We start from the raw sequence: 15848 nt of genomic DNA, 5'->3' as shown, positions 1-15848 counted from the left end.
TGGAAAGGTGGGGGAGGATGAATAGGTCAGAGTTGAATTTCAAATCATCGTGTGATATTTATTTGGTAAGAGTTCTGAGAGCTCTCATTATTTGATAGTTTTTCAAAGTTTATGATGAATCTTACATAATTCTACTTTCATCCGTGGATTAAATGTATTGATCTCTGTTTTCAATTTACACTATATAAAATCATCAAACTTTACTAATTTTAGTCCGGATGAAATGATTATTGAAACATGAGTTGTTACTCAAGATTATCTCTGTCCATGACCTACGGAAAATTATTAGAAATTTAAATTAATATGAATTTTTGAATAGCTTTTTTTCATTTTTTTTTGATGATTTTCTGAACATTTTTATTATACCTTCCGGAAATTTCATTTAACTTTAAATAATTACGCATAAATTATTGAATGTAAATAAGTTTATTATAGTTATCCACTTTAAATTATTACACATAAAGTATTGAATGTAAATAAGTTTATTGTAGTTAGCCACTTTAAATTATTACACATAAAGTATTGAATGTAAATAAGTTTATTATAGTTAGCCACTTTAAATTATTACACATAAAGTATTGAATGTAAATAAGTTTATTATAGTTAGCCAAGTTAATAAAATAAAATAAATTATTACAAACTCTTGTCATCTAACCTATTCTTGTTATCTCTAATTAACATAATTAATAAAAGGAAACTAAAGATAAGTTAAGTTTACTTGAGATTTGCTGACACAGGGAATTCTCAAATCTTTTTTCATGCTGAGAAATAGATTAATATTATCGATATTATTGAATCTGATTGAACAATTTATGAATTTATTTTGCTACTTATTACATGGTTCTGATTGTTCGGAATATAAAATTATAAGATCCGCATTATTATTTTTTTTACAATTACACATCTGAGAGCGAAATATTTATACAAAAAAATAATAAAATAGAAGCAAATAAGACACAGATAAGATACTTTAATAGAGATAGTTACCATGCTAAGAAGCTTCTAAAAAATAAGCATTTAAATTAAAACATACCTGCACTAGCCTCATTTGAGCGAAGAGCTCACGGGGGTTAAGATTCCACACTTTCGTGATCAATATAATGATGGTTACTTGCTTAGAATCATACACCAACAGATTGGAAGCATCAACTGATCATGGGTCAATTAAATGAAAGCTGGATGGGTTTCAAGCCAATCGTGGGAATGGTACCTTAGCCCTTCCTGATAATAGCTCAGTGTCCTAAACACTGAGTATTGCGGCTCGTTTATTTAATATTATTTACATATTACATGACTTAAAAAAGTATGATAACAAAAGAAATGAAAGCAAACGAAAATAAGGTATATTCATTAAATGTCAACTACAATAGCTACTTGTATAAATGCTCCTACAAAAAAAAATTCTTTTTTTTCTCCATTTAATTTGTATTTATATAGTTTAAGTTTATTCTATAAAATTAGATGTGAGCATCTTGCTTTTAATAACCATTTTTTGAATAAACAGTTAAAAGTTTCTTTATTTATTTTACTTAAAGCAGATAACGAGTCTTAAATCAGTTAATTTGTTACTTAAATATATTTTATTAATAACTATGGGATTTTGATAGTGGCGACCGAACTGTTTAGTGGTCTGGAAATTGATCTCGCATCAGAAAGGTCTTGGGTTTGAATCTTGGACAAGGCATGGATTTTCCGCCATTTTTTGCACTATCTGTATCTTTACGGTGGGAGCAACATTGGCCCTTTTAATATAGTGTACCTGAAAGAGTGGTTAACTAATCTGTCCTACTAATTACCTGAATGTCGAGAGTCAATCAGGTGTACATTGGAAGAAAAAATTTTTAGTTTTCGAAGAAAGTTGATTTTATAAGCACTTTCTTTTAAATAGTAATAATGAAAAAAGAATATTTAAATAGTTTGCTTTAACCAAAAAGAATACCATTAATAAGAGAAATAAAAATAATAATAACAATACTATAAACTCCAGTTTTACTTAATATGTTTATTGATTATAGAATATTTTAGATTAAAGCTTGCAAAAAATAATTTTTTGATCGCTGTTTTTAAAACACGACTTCCCTTACTGCAATATTGGCAATTGTTTCATTAAACTCGTATTTGATGTTTTTATAAAAAGCTTATTGATTAAGAAAAAAAGCAATTTTAACTTACACAAAATAGGCAATTAAAAAGTTTTTGAAGAATTGAATCTCAACTTTTAACCATTCTTACATATAAAAAGTTAAAGTAGTTTTTTTGTAAATACAGAAGTAGAAAAAATAAACAGCCTCTGTGATTAATACAGTATCAAAATGAGAAGAGTTTAATTTTTAGAAATATCATTGCATATTTTTTTCCCCAAGGAAAAAAAATAAGATGTATTAAATGACAATGAAATAGATGTAGGGAATAGAATGCAATAGAGCTAAAATTTTGTGCGAATGTGAAATATAAATCTGACATAAAGAATATTTTTTGAATTTCTGGAAAAGTTTCGCATTATGTCTTCATGTTTAATCATTATCTAATCAATATTTTGCATAATAAAAAAAAAAAAAGGAAAAACCGCATTTGAATTACAGAAGATAGTTTGATAGTGAATTACCTATATTATTTCTACTTCAAAATGAATCACTTTAAAAATTAAATATTTAAGATAATGCAATTCTAATAAAATATTTTAAGACCAATTTTATAATCAATTAAATTTCTTATTAACCAATTTTATTGTTTCGTATAATTGCACTTTACTTGAACTACTGAATAACGCATTCCAAACTTTACATAAAGCATAAATTTCTAATATATATTTTTTTTACTAAAATTCCCCATTTTATAAAAGTAAAATAAAGCAATTATTATTTAAATAGTTACTAAAAATAAAACAATCTGTCAAATTTACTCATATCTTTAGACAATTCAAATCTAATCTTTGGTCGATAAATGAAAACATTAAATACATGCTAAGAACCCGCCCACACTTGACTTTAGAATTACCAATGAGGAGGGGAAAAAAAGATGATTCTTCTCTGGAGACAAAAGTCACGTGATTTATATTTTCTACCCTCCCTATTTTTACCCATCATTCAACTGCAGGAACTTCTTCAATTCATGGCGAAAACAAAAGATCGCACACACCCAACGCTGCCTTGCTGAGAAGCCAAAAGTGAAAACGGAGCCAAATGTGAAGAGAACAGACCTTTCAGAATTAAAAACTTTGCTCACAGAAGTGACATCTGGCGGTGAAGTTGTGCAACTTCAGTGTGTGTTGTTTTGAAAAAAGGAAAAACCCCTTTCGCTATGGTGATGACGGAATGGGGTGGGCTGCAAGGAAAAATAGAATGAGCGGTGTGTCCGGTGTTGAAAATGATGATTAAACTGGATGAGCCGGAGATCATGCAAGGAACAATCCTGCGTCCACATGTCCGGCCGCTCCAACCCGAGGTCCGACTACCCCTCGGGAGGGGGTGGCGGAGGAGGTGAAATTCGAGTGGCCTTTATAGAACTATTTGATCTAGGTGGTAAATTTGACGCCAAGAGAAAAAGATGTAATCAAAATGAACAGGAAGAGAATGACAACTACTGTAAAAGAAGAACATCTTCTTCAAGTGCTCAAGAAAGTCTTCTTAATGGAACAGAAAGCAAAAAGAAAAGGCAAAAGGAAGCGGCATGCCGTAAGAGGCAACAATTCGTCAATAATTTTCTTGAAAGACCACGTGGTTGCAAGGCTATTACCTATCATATGGCTTTGTAAGTTTAATTGTTAGTGAAAATACTCTTTTTTAATATAAGTTCAGTAATTTAAATTCAATATAAATTCTAAATATTTTTAAATTAAAAAAATACAACGTTTTCAAAATCAGTTATAAGAGCCCTTTGACATAAGAATTACAAAAATATTAATTATTCTAATGCATTTGTACAATTCAAAATTAGCAAAAATTTAACTGCTCTGCCTGTTGCTATTGCATGAATGATGAAATTTATTCCATCCTCTAAGCCTTTTCTCTAACTTCTATTGCGGTTAAAATTTATATCCATTTTTTCAAACATATTTAAAACGGCATACTCACAAATGTTTTTTTTAACAGAGATAATTTTTTATATAATTTTAACTGCTATAATTTCTTTAAAATGAACATGTTTTTCTTATTTAACTCATGCCTGTTTTTGAATAGTCATTTCATTTTGCGCATTAGACTTAAGTGATGAATAATATACAATAATTAATTAAAGTCATGGTTTTAAAAATTATTATAAAATTATCCATTTTTAGAATATGATTATAGACTACTTCCGTTATATGATTTCCCTAAACAGACTTGACTATCTTTTTAGACTTTTTAAAACATTTTTTTCATCTTGATTTATTTAGAGTATATTTTAATTAGATTTCCTTTTTCGCAAAAAAGCATTTTCAATATATAAGAATTACATATTATATGTATTATAATTTAACTTGATAATTATTAATGAAAATATTATTATTTTAATAAGAATGATTTTTTTTAGAATTTTAAACGGTAAATAAGAAACACTCCTAACTTTTCTGTAATGGATACAATTATTTTTGTGTACGATTTTGTTTTTAATATTAAGTTACGCCGAAACAATAATAATTAAATTTTTTAATTTTCTTGTACTAAATAAAATAATATTCCTTGATACTTCTAACTTTTTATACATAAAATCGTACAGAAGTGAGCAAAAAGTTTTATGCATTTATAAATTATGATTATATAAATGATTGTGATAATATAAATATATTATGTTTACGTAAATTATGTATGTTACGTAAAGTATGTTAATGATTTTATGCATTTTATTATTTAAGTATAAACGATTCCATTTCTTAAGCTATTAAACTTTCAATTTAATTTAACTTCTTATTTTTTAATTCGAAGAATAAATATTTAGGCTTTGTTTAATATTTTAATTTTAATTAGCATACAAATTTGTTTGCGCCTATCAAGAAAAACATTGAGAAAATAAAACTTAATTAGCTTCGATTGAAATTCATGCATAAAATTTGCAAAGAAGGAAAATTTTTATTTCAAATAATATTTAAAAAAAAATAGTTAAATAAAAACCACTAAATATCATTACGTGAACAATAAAAATAAAGGTAAAAATAAAGTAATTTTGTTTAGTTTTAAATTTAATCTTAATATTTAATAGTATTTTTTTTCTAAATATCATAGAAAAAAATCATTTGCATCTTCCAAACTTCACTTCTGAATTCTATCAACTTAAAAAGTGTGCTTGATGCTTGAAACTAAAGAAAACTACCTAACTACTTTTAAATTCTCTTTCCAAATTAGATGGATGATTTTATAGATTTTTTTCATACTTAATGCTTTTTTTTACAAATATTTTAAATAAAAACAGTATGTTCAGAAAAACTTTGTATTTACTCTAATTATTTTGTTAAACCATTAAACTTCGAATAGTTAGATATTTTGTAGTTGTTAAGTATAAGGTACATTACCATTTATGCAAATCAAAATATCGAAAAAAAATTTTCTTCCTTATTATCTTCCATTATCTTCAAATTAATGTATAATATTTGTAACTTGACTTCTATATCTCATAAAAAAATTAATAAATAAAGTTAATGTTAGATAATGTTACAATTTTATTAAGAAAACACATTTTTAATAAAAAAAAAACATAAATGGTTTTAATGAAAGTTTAACACTAAATTAAAAACAAATTCTGTGCATTAAAAACTTAGAGAGAAAAATTTATAAGATTTTGAATTAGATATGGATAATATTTCTGTTTTATGCGTTATTGAAACTTTTTATGAAACTTTCTATGATAGAATGAAAAAGCACTCGATTATTTTAGTTATGCATGCTAAATGGAATTGGTTTAGAAAGTAATTGCAGGTTATTTTGAAATATTTATAACATGTTTGATTTGATGTTTTTTTTATTTTAAAATTTGCAAAACTTCTTTTTATTTGCTAAATAATTTCATTTAAATATGATGAATAATGATAACCATATTAGAAAAGCTTAGTTAAAAAATGAAATTTAATGAAATTTTATGTGAATAATTTAGTAACTCAATCCTAATAAATGTGTGGAATTTAAAAACTCTTAAAAAATAAAGGGACGATTTACCAATTATTTTTCTTAATGACAAATATAACTGAGTGCAAAAATCCCACTTTTAATTCTAAGTAACTTAAATATACAGAACATAAATATATCATTTTAATTATATGCATTCATAAATATATTTTTATTGTGGAAATATTAATTTATAAATATAAATGCAAGATAACAAAACTTTACGAATTGTATTTCGAGAAGGAAAGCAATTTCAGTAAAAAAATTTGAATTTCTTATGGAAATTGCTTATAAAATTGCGGTTGATACACAATTTTATTTTAATTGATAACATTTTTGCACTAAGGTCACATTTACTATTTAGGTCATTTTGAAAATGTATAGTTTTTAGTGATACTAATATTGACATCCAACAAAACTCTTTACTTTTTATGATTCAAACTTATGTGTGATTTTATTTCGACATTTTTGCTTTTTTTCTTCTTAACAACATTTTATTTATTTAACTGATAAATCAAAAATAAATTAAGAAAATTTTGAGCTTTCTAAATATGTTTTTCTGTAATTACTTTTTTAACCACTAAGTACATGTATATAGATTTTAATTTATATAAAATTAAATTTTTCTTCAAGAAATATAGCAAAACTTTTTTTCTTGCATTATAAAATATCATAACAACATTTACAATTTTACTGCTTTAAGGCATCCCTTATTAATTTTCTTTGCTTTTCATATTTTTTCGTCTTTTTATTTTCTATTTCTATTTATTTATTTTTCTTGTTTCTTTAAATATTGTTTATCTCCGAAAAAAAAGCAATTTTGAAAATAATCATCCTTTAATTTAATCAGTGTTCACTAAAAGAACTTTAACGAAATATTTTACTAAAAATCTTCTTTTGAAGTATTTGCTTCTCATGTGAAAAAATTTCTTTGTCTTCTAATTGTTTAAATGTATCTTTTTAGTGTAACAAATTTATGTCTAGTTCTAAAACCCTCAATGCTAATTTAATCAGTGTTCACTGGTGGAAAACAGTTTTTTACAAAAATATTTCACGAAAAATATATTTTTTAAGTATTTGAGGCTCATGTGAAAAAAAAATGTCTTTTACTTATCTGATAATTTATTGCATGCGACAAATTATTTCTACCTCTAAAAAACTCAATGCTAATTTAGTCAGTATCCGCTGATTGAAAATAGTTTTTTAACGAAATATTTTACTAAGAATCTTCTTTTCAAGTATTTGCAGCTCATTAGAAAAAAAAATTCCAAGTCTACAAATATATTTCATGGGTATTTTCAATATAACAAAATATATTTCTACCCTCAAGAACCTTAGAGTTAATTTAATCAGTGTTCACTGAATGAAAACAGTCTTCGACTCAAATATTTCACTAGAAATATTTCTTTCCGAGTATTTGAGGAAACATATATGAAGGAATAAAGACATCAAGTAAATGAAGAAAACACTCATATGAAGAAAACAAGTTTTTTTCTTGTTCTGAATGAAAATACCGAAATATTTCACTAAAATTCGTCTTTTCAAGTATTTGAGTCTTACATGAGAAATAATTTCTTTTTTTCCTAGTCTAATGATTTATTTCATGTATTAAACAATAAATTTATTTCTATCTCTAAAAATCTTGAAAAATTTAGTAGTAGTGAAAAGTTTTTTGAATCAAATTTTATATAGAAAAGACAAAAGCAAAAGCTATTTATTTGATGATAAATAAAGTAAGAGTAATGTCTTGTTATGTCATTTTGTCAATTCAAACAAAAAAATTTTGATCCAAAACTTTGATTAGTTTTAATCATGCATACAATATTTCAATCTGAGTATTTTATTACAAACTATATCCATAATATACATACATGTTTTTTAACAATGAATTACTTTTACTTTTCAATTCTTAAATTACTTTTCTTCACGTATTGCTCACTAACCTTTATTAATCTTAGCAAAAACATTCTGCTTTTTGTCTTAAACTTTCTTGTATGTTTATATTGGTGCTTAATTTAGTAATTAATGTAAAGACATTATTGAAAGTAAATTTCTTTTTTCTTCTATTTTGCTCATTTGATTCTTAAGATTTTTAATGAATGAAAAAACAATTCAACCATCACAGAACAACATTTTTACTGTATATAAACTTAAATATATTTCAGATATTTCCTATCATATTCATATTATGACAAATTTCACAGAAAATTGATACTTTTAATGTTAAATAAATATGTCTAGTTTTAGATTATTTCAAAAATATTACTTAATTATAATTTTTATCAAAATACTTTTTTTGTAAGTATTTTAGCAAATATATGAATATGATAATGTTATTGTAACATATGCTATTACTGTTGTAATATATGATAATATTGATTTATTTTAAGAAATTTTATTCATGTGCTTATATTTTATTTTAGGTAAGTACTAAAGTATTTCATCTTCTCACTTCTTTCAGATATGGGTATGTCACATTTAAAAATTGCATGTTATATTTAAAAATTGCTTCATGTTATTGTTATAAGTTTTGTAAATGTATGTCTTTGTTTAAAAATACTGTCCCGGTAAGACTACATTTGTGTTAAATAGCAAGATTTGATTTTGTATTTTGTTAGAAAGTCAAATAGTCTAAATAATATGTGTTCAGAATTGTAAAGTTAAAAGCTAAAATAAATATTAAAAATTGCAAGAAATTTAAATCTTCACTATATATTTTTTCAATTTAAAAAGAATTGAGTATCTAAAAATTGAAACTCAATGTATACTTTCATGTTAAATAATTCAAAAACGTTAAAATTTTTTTACATGTGTGCTTTTAATACTACAAACATATTTATCTGAAATTCTTAATTTGTTAAATACATCTTAGTTAAAATTTTCTTCAGTCGTGCATCATGACGGTGTGAAGAATAATTAAATCACATTTATAAATTCACAGTCATATTGTAAATGAAATACATTATATAATGGAAATGCTATTTTTACATAGTTGCTTTTAGAAATCCTAACTAAAACGATGTTCACTAGTTTTGATTAATTGAACCATAATCAAAAAAAGAAAAAAAAATCACTCGTAAAATTATATTTTCCTGCTTTAAATGTTTATATGAATATCTAAATTAAAATAAAGCAAATTTGGTTTTATCTGCTTTAGGTGTTTTTCCATTTTGATTCAATGTTTTAATTGCTAATTTACTTCTTTGTCTCTCTTGTTTTAAAAATTGGATTCATTTTATGATTATATTTCTTAAAATTATACGTTATTAATTTATTTTATTCTGCAATATTCCTTTAATTTAAAACTGTAAAACAGTGTATGTTAAATGGAGTGAAAAGGTATAGTAGTTTCTGTTCCAGTTAAAAGAAATCCAGTTAAAGTTTCTTAGTTAAAAAAATATTTTTAGCATAATGTCATTAGTATAGTTTTAATCTCTATTTTCATTGTCAAATTTTATTTAATATTGCTTTCCTTACAAAATATGTTTTGTAGCTTTATAAAGAAATAAATTGGTTCAAATTTAAAATTCAACATAAAGAATATTCTGTTTTACAGATATTACATAGTTGTGAAGTTATCTAAATAAATTTTGCGAAATGTAGGTCATCATGATAAGTCTAAAAGTATATAATTATGACTTTTAATATAAAATTAAGTAACAGATAATATAAATTTATTAGTTTTTAATGTAAAAATAAAATGCTCAAAAGTGAAATTAAACTATGAAGTAATTTGTACAAATTAATACTTTTGTTAGTTTCGTTAGTATTAAATTTTAATTGTTTTACAGTTTGTATTGTTATAATAATTCATAAATATGTTCACGTAAAAATGCATTCGGATATATTTTAAACATTTTCAGGTTTTTTTTTCATTCGAATAAATAATACAAGTACTTTCAGAAATATGCGTGGATAAAAGCGAACAGTAGTATAGAAATTCTACGATTCAAGTTTCAATATTCTTCAAAAATGGTAAAAATTGAAAGGATTAACGTCTAAAAATAAATAAAATCAAAAAGATGAAAGTCAGAAAAATTCGATAAATCGAGACAACCATTTCGTTGTATGAAGTATATTTCGAATGTCATTTAATGCACCGATAAAAATATTCATTATAGGGGGAATTTGACGTAAATATACTTCATTTTAAGGGAAGATTTTACATTACCGAAGTTATTTTTTTCACACAGATATAAAAATATAGAAAATTTATAACTGCTCCCTATCTTTTGGCCTCACCATACCTACTATTAAATTTTTGGCTCAACCTCTTATGAATAAAATCCCCCCAAGAATTGGTATCATTGAATATAAGTTTGGATAGAAGTTTCCATGAAATATCTAAAAATACTGCACTACTTCTGAGGAAACCGCTTTCTAGAATTGGATATTGAAGACTTTCTGTCGAAGAAAGTAGTAGAAGAATATGCTCTTTCATACTGGATCTATTTTTAAGAAACAAATAGAAAACTCTACCAGTTTCTTTTATTCAAAGAAACTTCTACTTTTTAGAACTGAAAAATGTAGAAATTATATTTCACTGACTGCATTTAATAGATATGTTACTTATAATAGCCCAAAACATATTTTAATAAATAAATAATGGTGTATGACGAAAACTATATAAAAGAGATGAAAGATGAATGATAATTAAATGTTCAGGTTATAACACATTAAATATTTTTTTCTTCGTGATAAGTTATCATCTGTTAATCCTGGTACGTAACTTAAAATCAATTTGAAAATAAAGCAAAATAAAAATTATTAACAATTTAAAGGATAATATATGCAAGGGGTGGCCAAGCTCTTCCATAGTCGAGCCATTTTTCAAAATTTGAAATTTTTCGCGAGCCGCAATTAAATACGTATTTAAAAGATATGCAGAAAAGGTATTTTTTTTACATAAATTACATTTATTGAGAACATATAAGTAAAAGTTCAAAATATGTGTATTGAATTTAAATATTAAAAATTAAGCACATTTACTTTACTTCTCCAGATAACTTTTTCAAATTTGGTGAATAATTGGTGACAGCATTTCTCAGTAATTCTTTGAGATGCTGGTTAGTTAATACTGATCGGTGTTTGAATTTTCCGAATTTTAAAGTGGGATAAAGTGATTCACATAAGTACGTTGTTCCGAATATTGAAATAATTCTACAATCAACCTTTTTTTAATTCAGGATTCTTCGATACTAGTACAAATGTCCGAAATTCAGTCAACTTATATTTTAATTGTAGAGCTTGATCTTCTTGCACATCTCTATTAATTCTAATTCTCCGGATGCTTTTTGTATCATAATTATATTGAAAATGAAAAACTCACCTTGAATTGAACAACGTTGCACTTAGTCTCTCATATTTGTTCTCAGTAATTTAAAAGACATTTTGAAACATATACGGAACGATAATAATTTTTTAAAATATAATAGCATAAAAATTTAAAATGAACTCGGGTACATTCATCGAGAGCCGCAAATAATCCTTGAAAGAGCCACATGTGGCTCGTGAGCCGCAAGTTGGCCAGCTCTGATATATGCTTCTCAAAGCTGTCTTTAGCAATGTATGTAACTTTTAAAGTAAAATAATTTTTTGTTACAAAATGTATCGAATAATATGCACGTGCATAACTCTTTTTATAGAAGTATTTTGATACCCGACGACTTCATTAAATCAATTGTGACTAAAAAATCCTTTTTCTGTTTTTATATAAAAGAAAACTACTTTCTCTTTCTAAGATCGTTTGAGTTTTCTTTCTATATCAAATTAAACAGACGTTACGATAATTTAAAAATATTCTTTTTTGTTATTACATTTTTTGTTATTACAAAAATTTAAGTTGTTTTTAGGGATTTGAGGTTTATTTTAAGTTGACTGCAAAAAAACCTTTAAAACCTACCTTCCAAGGATTTTAATCAGTGTGTCACACTTGATGCTGTTTGGAGGTTGATGGAAATTTAACCAACCAGCTTATAGAAAATGTTTTTGAGGTTCACATATTTTTTCTAAGTTGATAACCGAAGACTTCATTAAGTCAATTTTGACTGAAAAAATCTTCTTTCTGTTTTTCTATAAAAGAAAACTGTTTTGTCTTTCTAAGACCGTTTGAGTTTTGTTTCTATATCAAATTAAACGGAAGTTATGATAATTTAAAAAAAAAATTTTTTTGTTATTACATTTATAATTGCCCTTACAAAAATGTAAGTTGTTTTTAGGATTCATTTGAAGTTGTTTTCAGGTGTTAAGATGGATTTGAGGTTTATTTTACGTTGTCTGCAAAAACAACCTTTAAAAATCAACCTTCCAAGGATTGTAATCAGTGTGTCACACTTGAGGTTGTTTTGAGGTTGATGGAAATTTAATTAACTTAACTTATAGAATATGTTTTTGAGGTTCACAGATTATTTTTTCTACACATCAAGAAAGTTAATATATTTCTTATGTGAATAATTTCACCCAAACTTAAATAAAAGTGTTGCTGTACTGTACATGAGATTTATTTTATGAGGTGTAAATGGGGTTTAAATTGAGATTTATGGATGAGGTTATTTTTGATGCAGAATATATCCTCATTTTCTACCCTTGGTATATTTTTGCACCTAATAACCTCAAATTAGCCTCAAAAGTGCTTTATTTTATAGTAAGGGTATGCCTGCTTTGTCCTTTTCTTCAAAGCAATATTTATTTTTAATTGCAATACCTTAAAATATTTTATTTAATTAATTATCTCAAAAAATCTATGTAATTTTTTTAGCCAATAACATCAAAATATGATAAAAAACAATCAGAAATATGGCAAAATTTACAAAGAAATGTTGGATATATTTAATTTGTGTGAAGTCTAATTCCAGAATACAAAATGTATTATATAATTGTTATATTTGCACTTTATTAGTATTATATTTGAAACTTAATAAAATACCATTTGAAGAATATTTGCTTGAAAAATTTGAGTTCAAAAATTTAAGAGAAAAAAAATATGAAAAAAGTCTGTTTTAATGGCGAAAAATTATTTTTAAGTACTAAAAATATCAAATTTTTATATACCAGGTTCTAATTTTATTGTCTTCAAGCAGTTTATTATTTGTATCAAATGTCATTTTTTAAGTATTTAACATCTTTACATATACATTTTAGATAAGAAAATATTTATTCCTTCATTTTTAAAATTTTTGTAAGTTACAGTCTTATGCTCTGAAGTATTTAAAAACTTAATAAATTTTTTAAAAGCCATATTTATTAAAAATGTTTTTTTAAGAAAAAAGACTACAATTACGGAATTCTCTGTGTCTCTCACATTACTGTGGTCATATCAGCAAATTTTACTGGACAATTATGGGGGGGGGGAATGATAGTGAATCTTCTCCATACTGAGAGGAGGGTGTTGAAAAGTAAGACGTTGAGAAAGAACTCTTCACTCTTTCTTTTATTCTTGTGATTTTGTACCAGCTGTGAAAAGATTTTTCTTTTTTAAGTAGAAAAATGAATGAGTGAAGATTAAAATTAATTCTTCAGGTGGAAAAACCGCTAAACTAAATAACCATATTATTTTGCTTAACCTCTTCACTTCTGAAAGTATAAAAGAATATTGCAAAAAATATTTTACAGTTTCGAATTTCTATTTTGCTGCCATAAATCATAATAAGATAAACAAAATATGATTTATACTGCCAGGACGATTAATAATTTAAGGTACACCTACGTGGACAGGTTTTACTGGTTTTTTATGATTTTTATGGACATAAATGGTTATTTCCCTGTTCTCTTCAGAATTCAGGAAAAAAATTATTTAGTGCTTAGAAATTAAGAATTGTTTACAGGACAGACTATCTAAATTGTGTAATAACTCTCGGGAAGAACTGATTTTTCATGTTATCTTAGTAATTCTCAGTCTTAAAATGGTGTTCCAATCGTAATTTTTGTGAAGTAAGCCGTTCTTGTCTGAATATATTGGTCTCCCTTGCTCAAGATATGCTTAAATCAAGTTAAACACATTTATTTTGATTGAAATGCAGGAATGAAATAACTGTGAAGCGAATTCTCTCCCTAAATCTAAGTTTCGAAAACAATTTTTTTATTTCCAGAACACAGTTTCCACATTAATATAGCAAATGTAAGTAGATTAGACGAAATGTGGGCATTTTTTGCTTATTTTGAGGTGAATTCTTTGGTAATTATATAATGCTAGTACGACTTATAGCATATTGTATTGTTTGGGTGACTCAGGTACTAAAACGTCCACCTCCCAATGACGTGAACTGGGTTCGAATCCCAACGATAGCTGGTCGATATGAATTCCGCACCCGGCTCTCACCGATCACAGTGCTATGAAAATATCTTCAGTGGTTGAAAGATTTTAGCTTAGAGTCCCCTTAACGTCAGGCCAAACGTGGGGTGTTTACGCGATATTCCTCTACTTGTAACTTAAATGCGGGCTAGTTCCATTAAAACGTCCTCCACGAAGGTAAATTTCTCCCGATGCTTAATACAGAAGCTCCCTTGTTTTCTGGATTGGGTTCCAAATTACAAGATTCCGGAGTTGAATTTTGGCGGTCGCAATCTCAAAATTGGGTCGGCTGTTCAACGACGTTTAAAAAATAAAATAGAATAATGTACTTCCTTAGTTAAATGCTTAATTTATTTGTAATTATTGATGTAAAAATCAAGATATAATATTTATACATTTAAAAATGCATTTTTATAGTGCATCTTTATAATTTGCATTGGCAGAAAGAATGAACTTGATGGTTGGTTAAAAGCAGTTACCAATTGTTTATTTTAAGTGGAAAAAATATTATAGATTGATTTCCTAAACTATGTCTATCCATTTTGCTACTGTTCATGAAAACACGGAAAGAGTTAAAATTTTTTTATCGACATTCCTATATTAATAACAACTATTCGCAAGACAAATGAAGCAGTGGAATGTTCATTTTCGGAAACGCAACGACTGACGTAGTTATGACAAATGATAGATCTAACAACATCTATTATTACTTCTTCTGTTGTTGATATCTAACTAAAACTACTACAATATCTTGTTCATTATGACATATTTTTCGAACGTAATAATCTGTGACTAGATTAATTTTGTTTTGGTTTCTTATTGGGTAAAATTTGTAATTCCTACATTAAAACTTAAGAAACAAAAAAAAATTTTAACAGCATATTTTTTTTAAATAAAATAACATACTTTTTAAATTATATTTAATGGAGTTATTCTCTCATACCGTTTAGAGTTTTAGACTTCTGTTTATAATAAAATATTGTTCAAATTACCTCAATTTTAAATCTTTCTTTATTTCTTGGAAATCTATACAATCATGGTTAGTATCTAATGTGAAATTGGTTACCATTATGGTAATCTAACCTGATATTACTAACCGATTTTTTTGGAATATTTTAATTTTTTTTTAATAATTTAACAAAATAAGATGATTTTACCTGTTGTCCCTTACATGTTAAATTAAAAATTGGGCAAAATGCTTTTAACTTTTTGCACACCCTCTATGAATGCATAAATTTGCCTAAAATTAGAATTACAAGCATCGCAAGGATAAAAGTTAAGTTCAATAAATAAAGTTAAATTGAGTAAGGAAGGAAAAAATAATATTACATAAACATGCGATCTTATCGGTATTGCAATGAAGTACTACAATTTCTGAGACACAGACAGCATCTCTTTTGCATATTTTTCAAACTTTTGAAACGTGAATTAATGTAAGTATCTTATGCTAAACATTTACTTGAAAAAAAAATCATTATTTG

General features: G+C 25.7%; 1 protein-coding gene across 11 annotated transcripts in view; it reads left to right on the top strand.

The window, feature by feature from the left end:
• LOC107453525 (potassium voltage-gated channel subfamily KQT member 1) overlaps window positions 1-15848 on the top strand; it is a 443886-nt gene that overhangs the window by 215419 nt on the left and 212619 nt on the right. For 3 of the 11 annotated variants that reach the window (XM_071181301.2, XM_071181305.2, XM_071181300.2), the window contains exon 1: window positions 3131-3750. The exons of 2 other annotated variants lie outside the window; for them this stretch is intronic. In XM_071181301.2, the coding sequence (XP_071037402.1) occupies window positions 3383-3750 (368 nt within the window). In that variant the 5' untranslated portion in view covers window positions 3131-3382. Of the gene's footprint in view, window positions 1-3130; window positions 3763-15848 lie in introns of those variants that run through there. 6 more of the 11 variants (XM_071181307.2, XM_071181306.2, XM_071181304.2 and 3 more) reach the window with 4 other exon arrangements.

The sequence above is a fragment of the Parasteatoda tepidariorum genome, chromosome 8, assembly GCF_982258835.1.
Source record: "Parasteatoda tepidariorum strain Cologne lab strain chromosome 8, Ptep-v5.0, whole genome shotgun sequence".
Classification (NCBI taxonomy): Eukaryota; Metazoa; Arthropoda; class Arachnida; order Araneae; family Theridiidae; genus Parasteatoda; species Parasteatoda tepidariorum.
The sequence above is the reverse complement of the archived record's forward strand: the minus strand, read 5'-3'. Positions and strand labels throughout refer to the sequence as shown.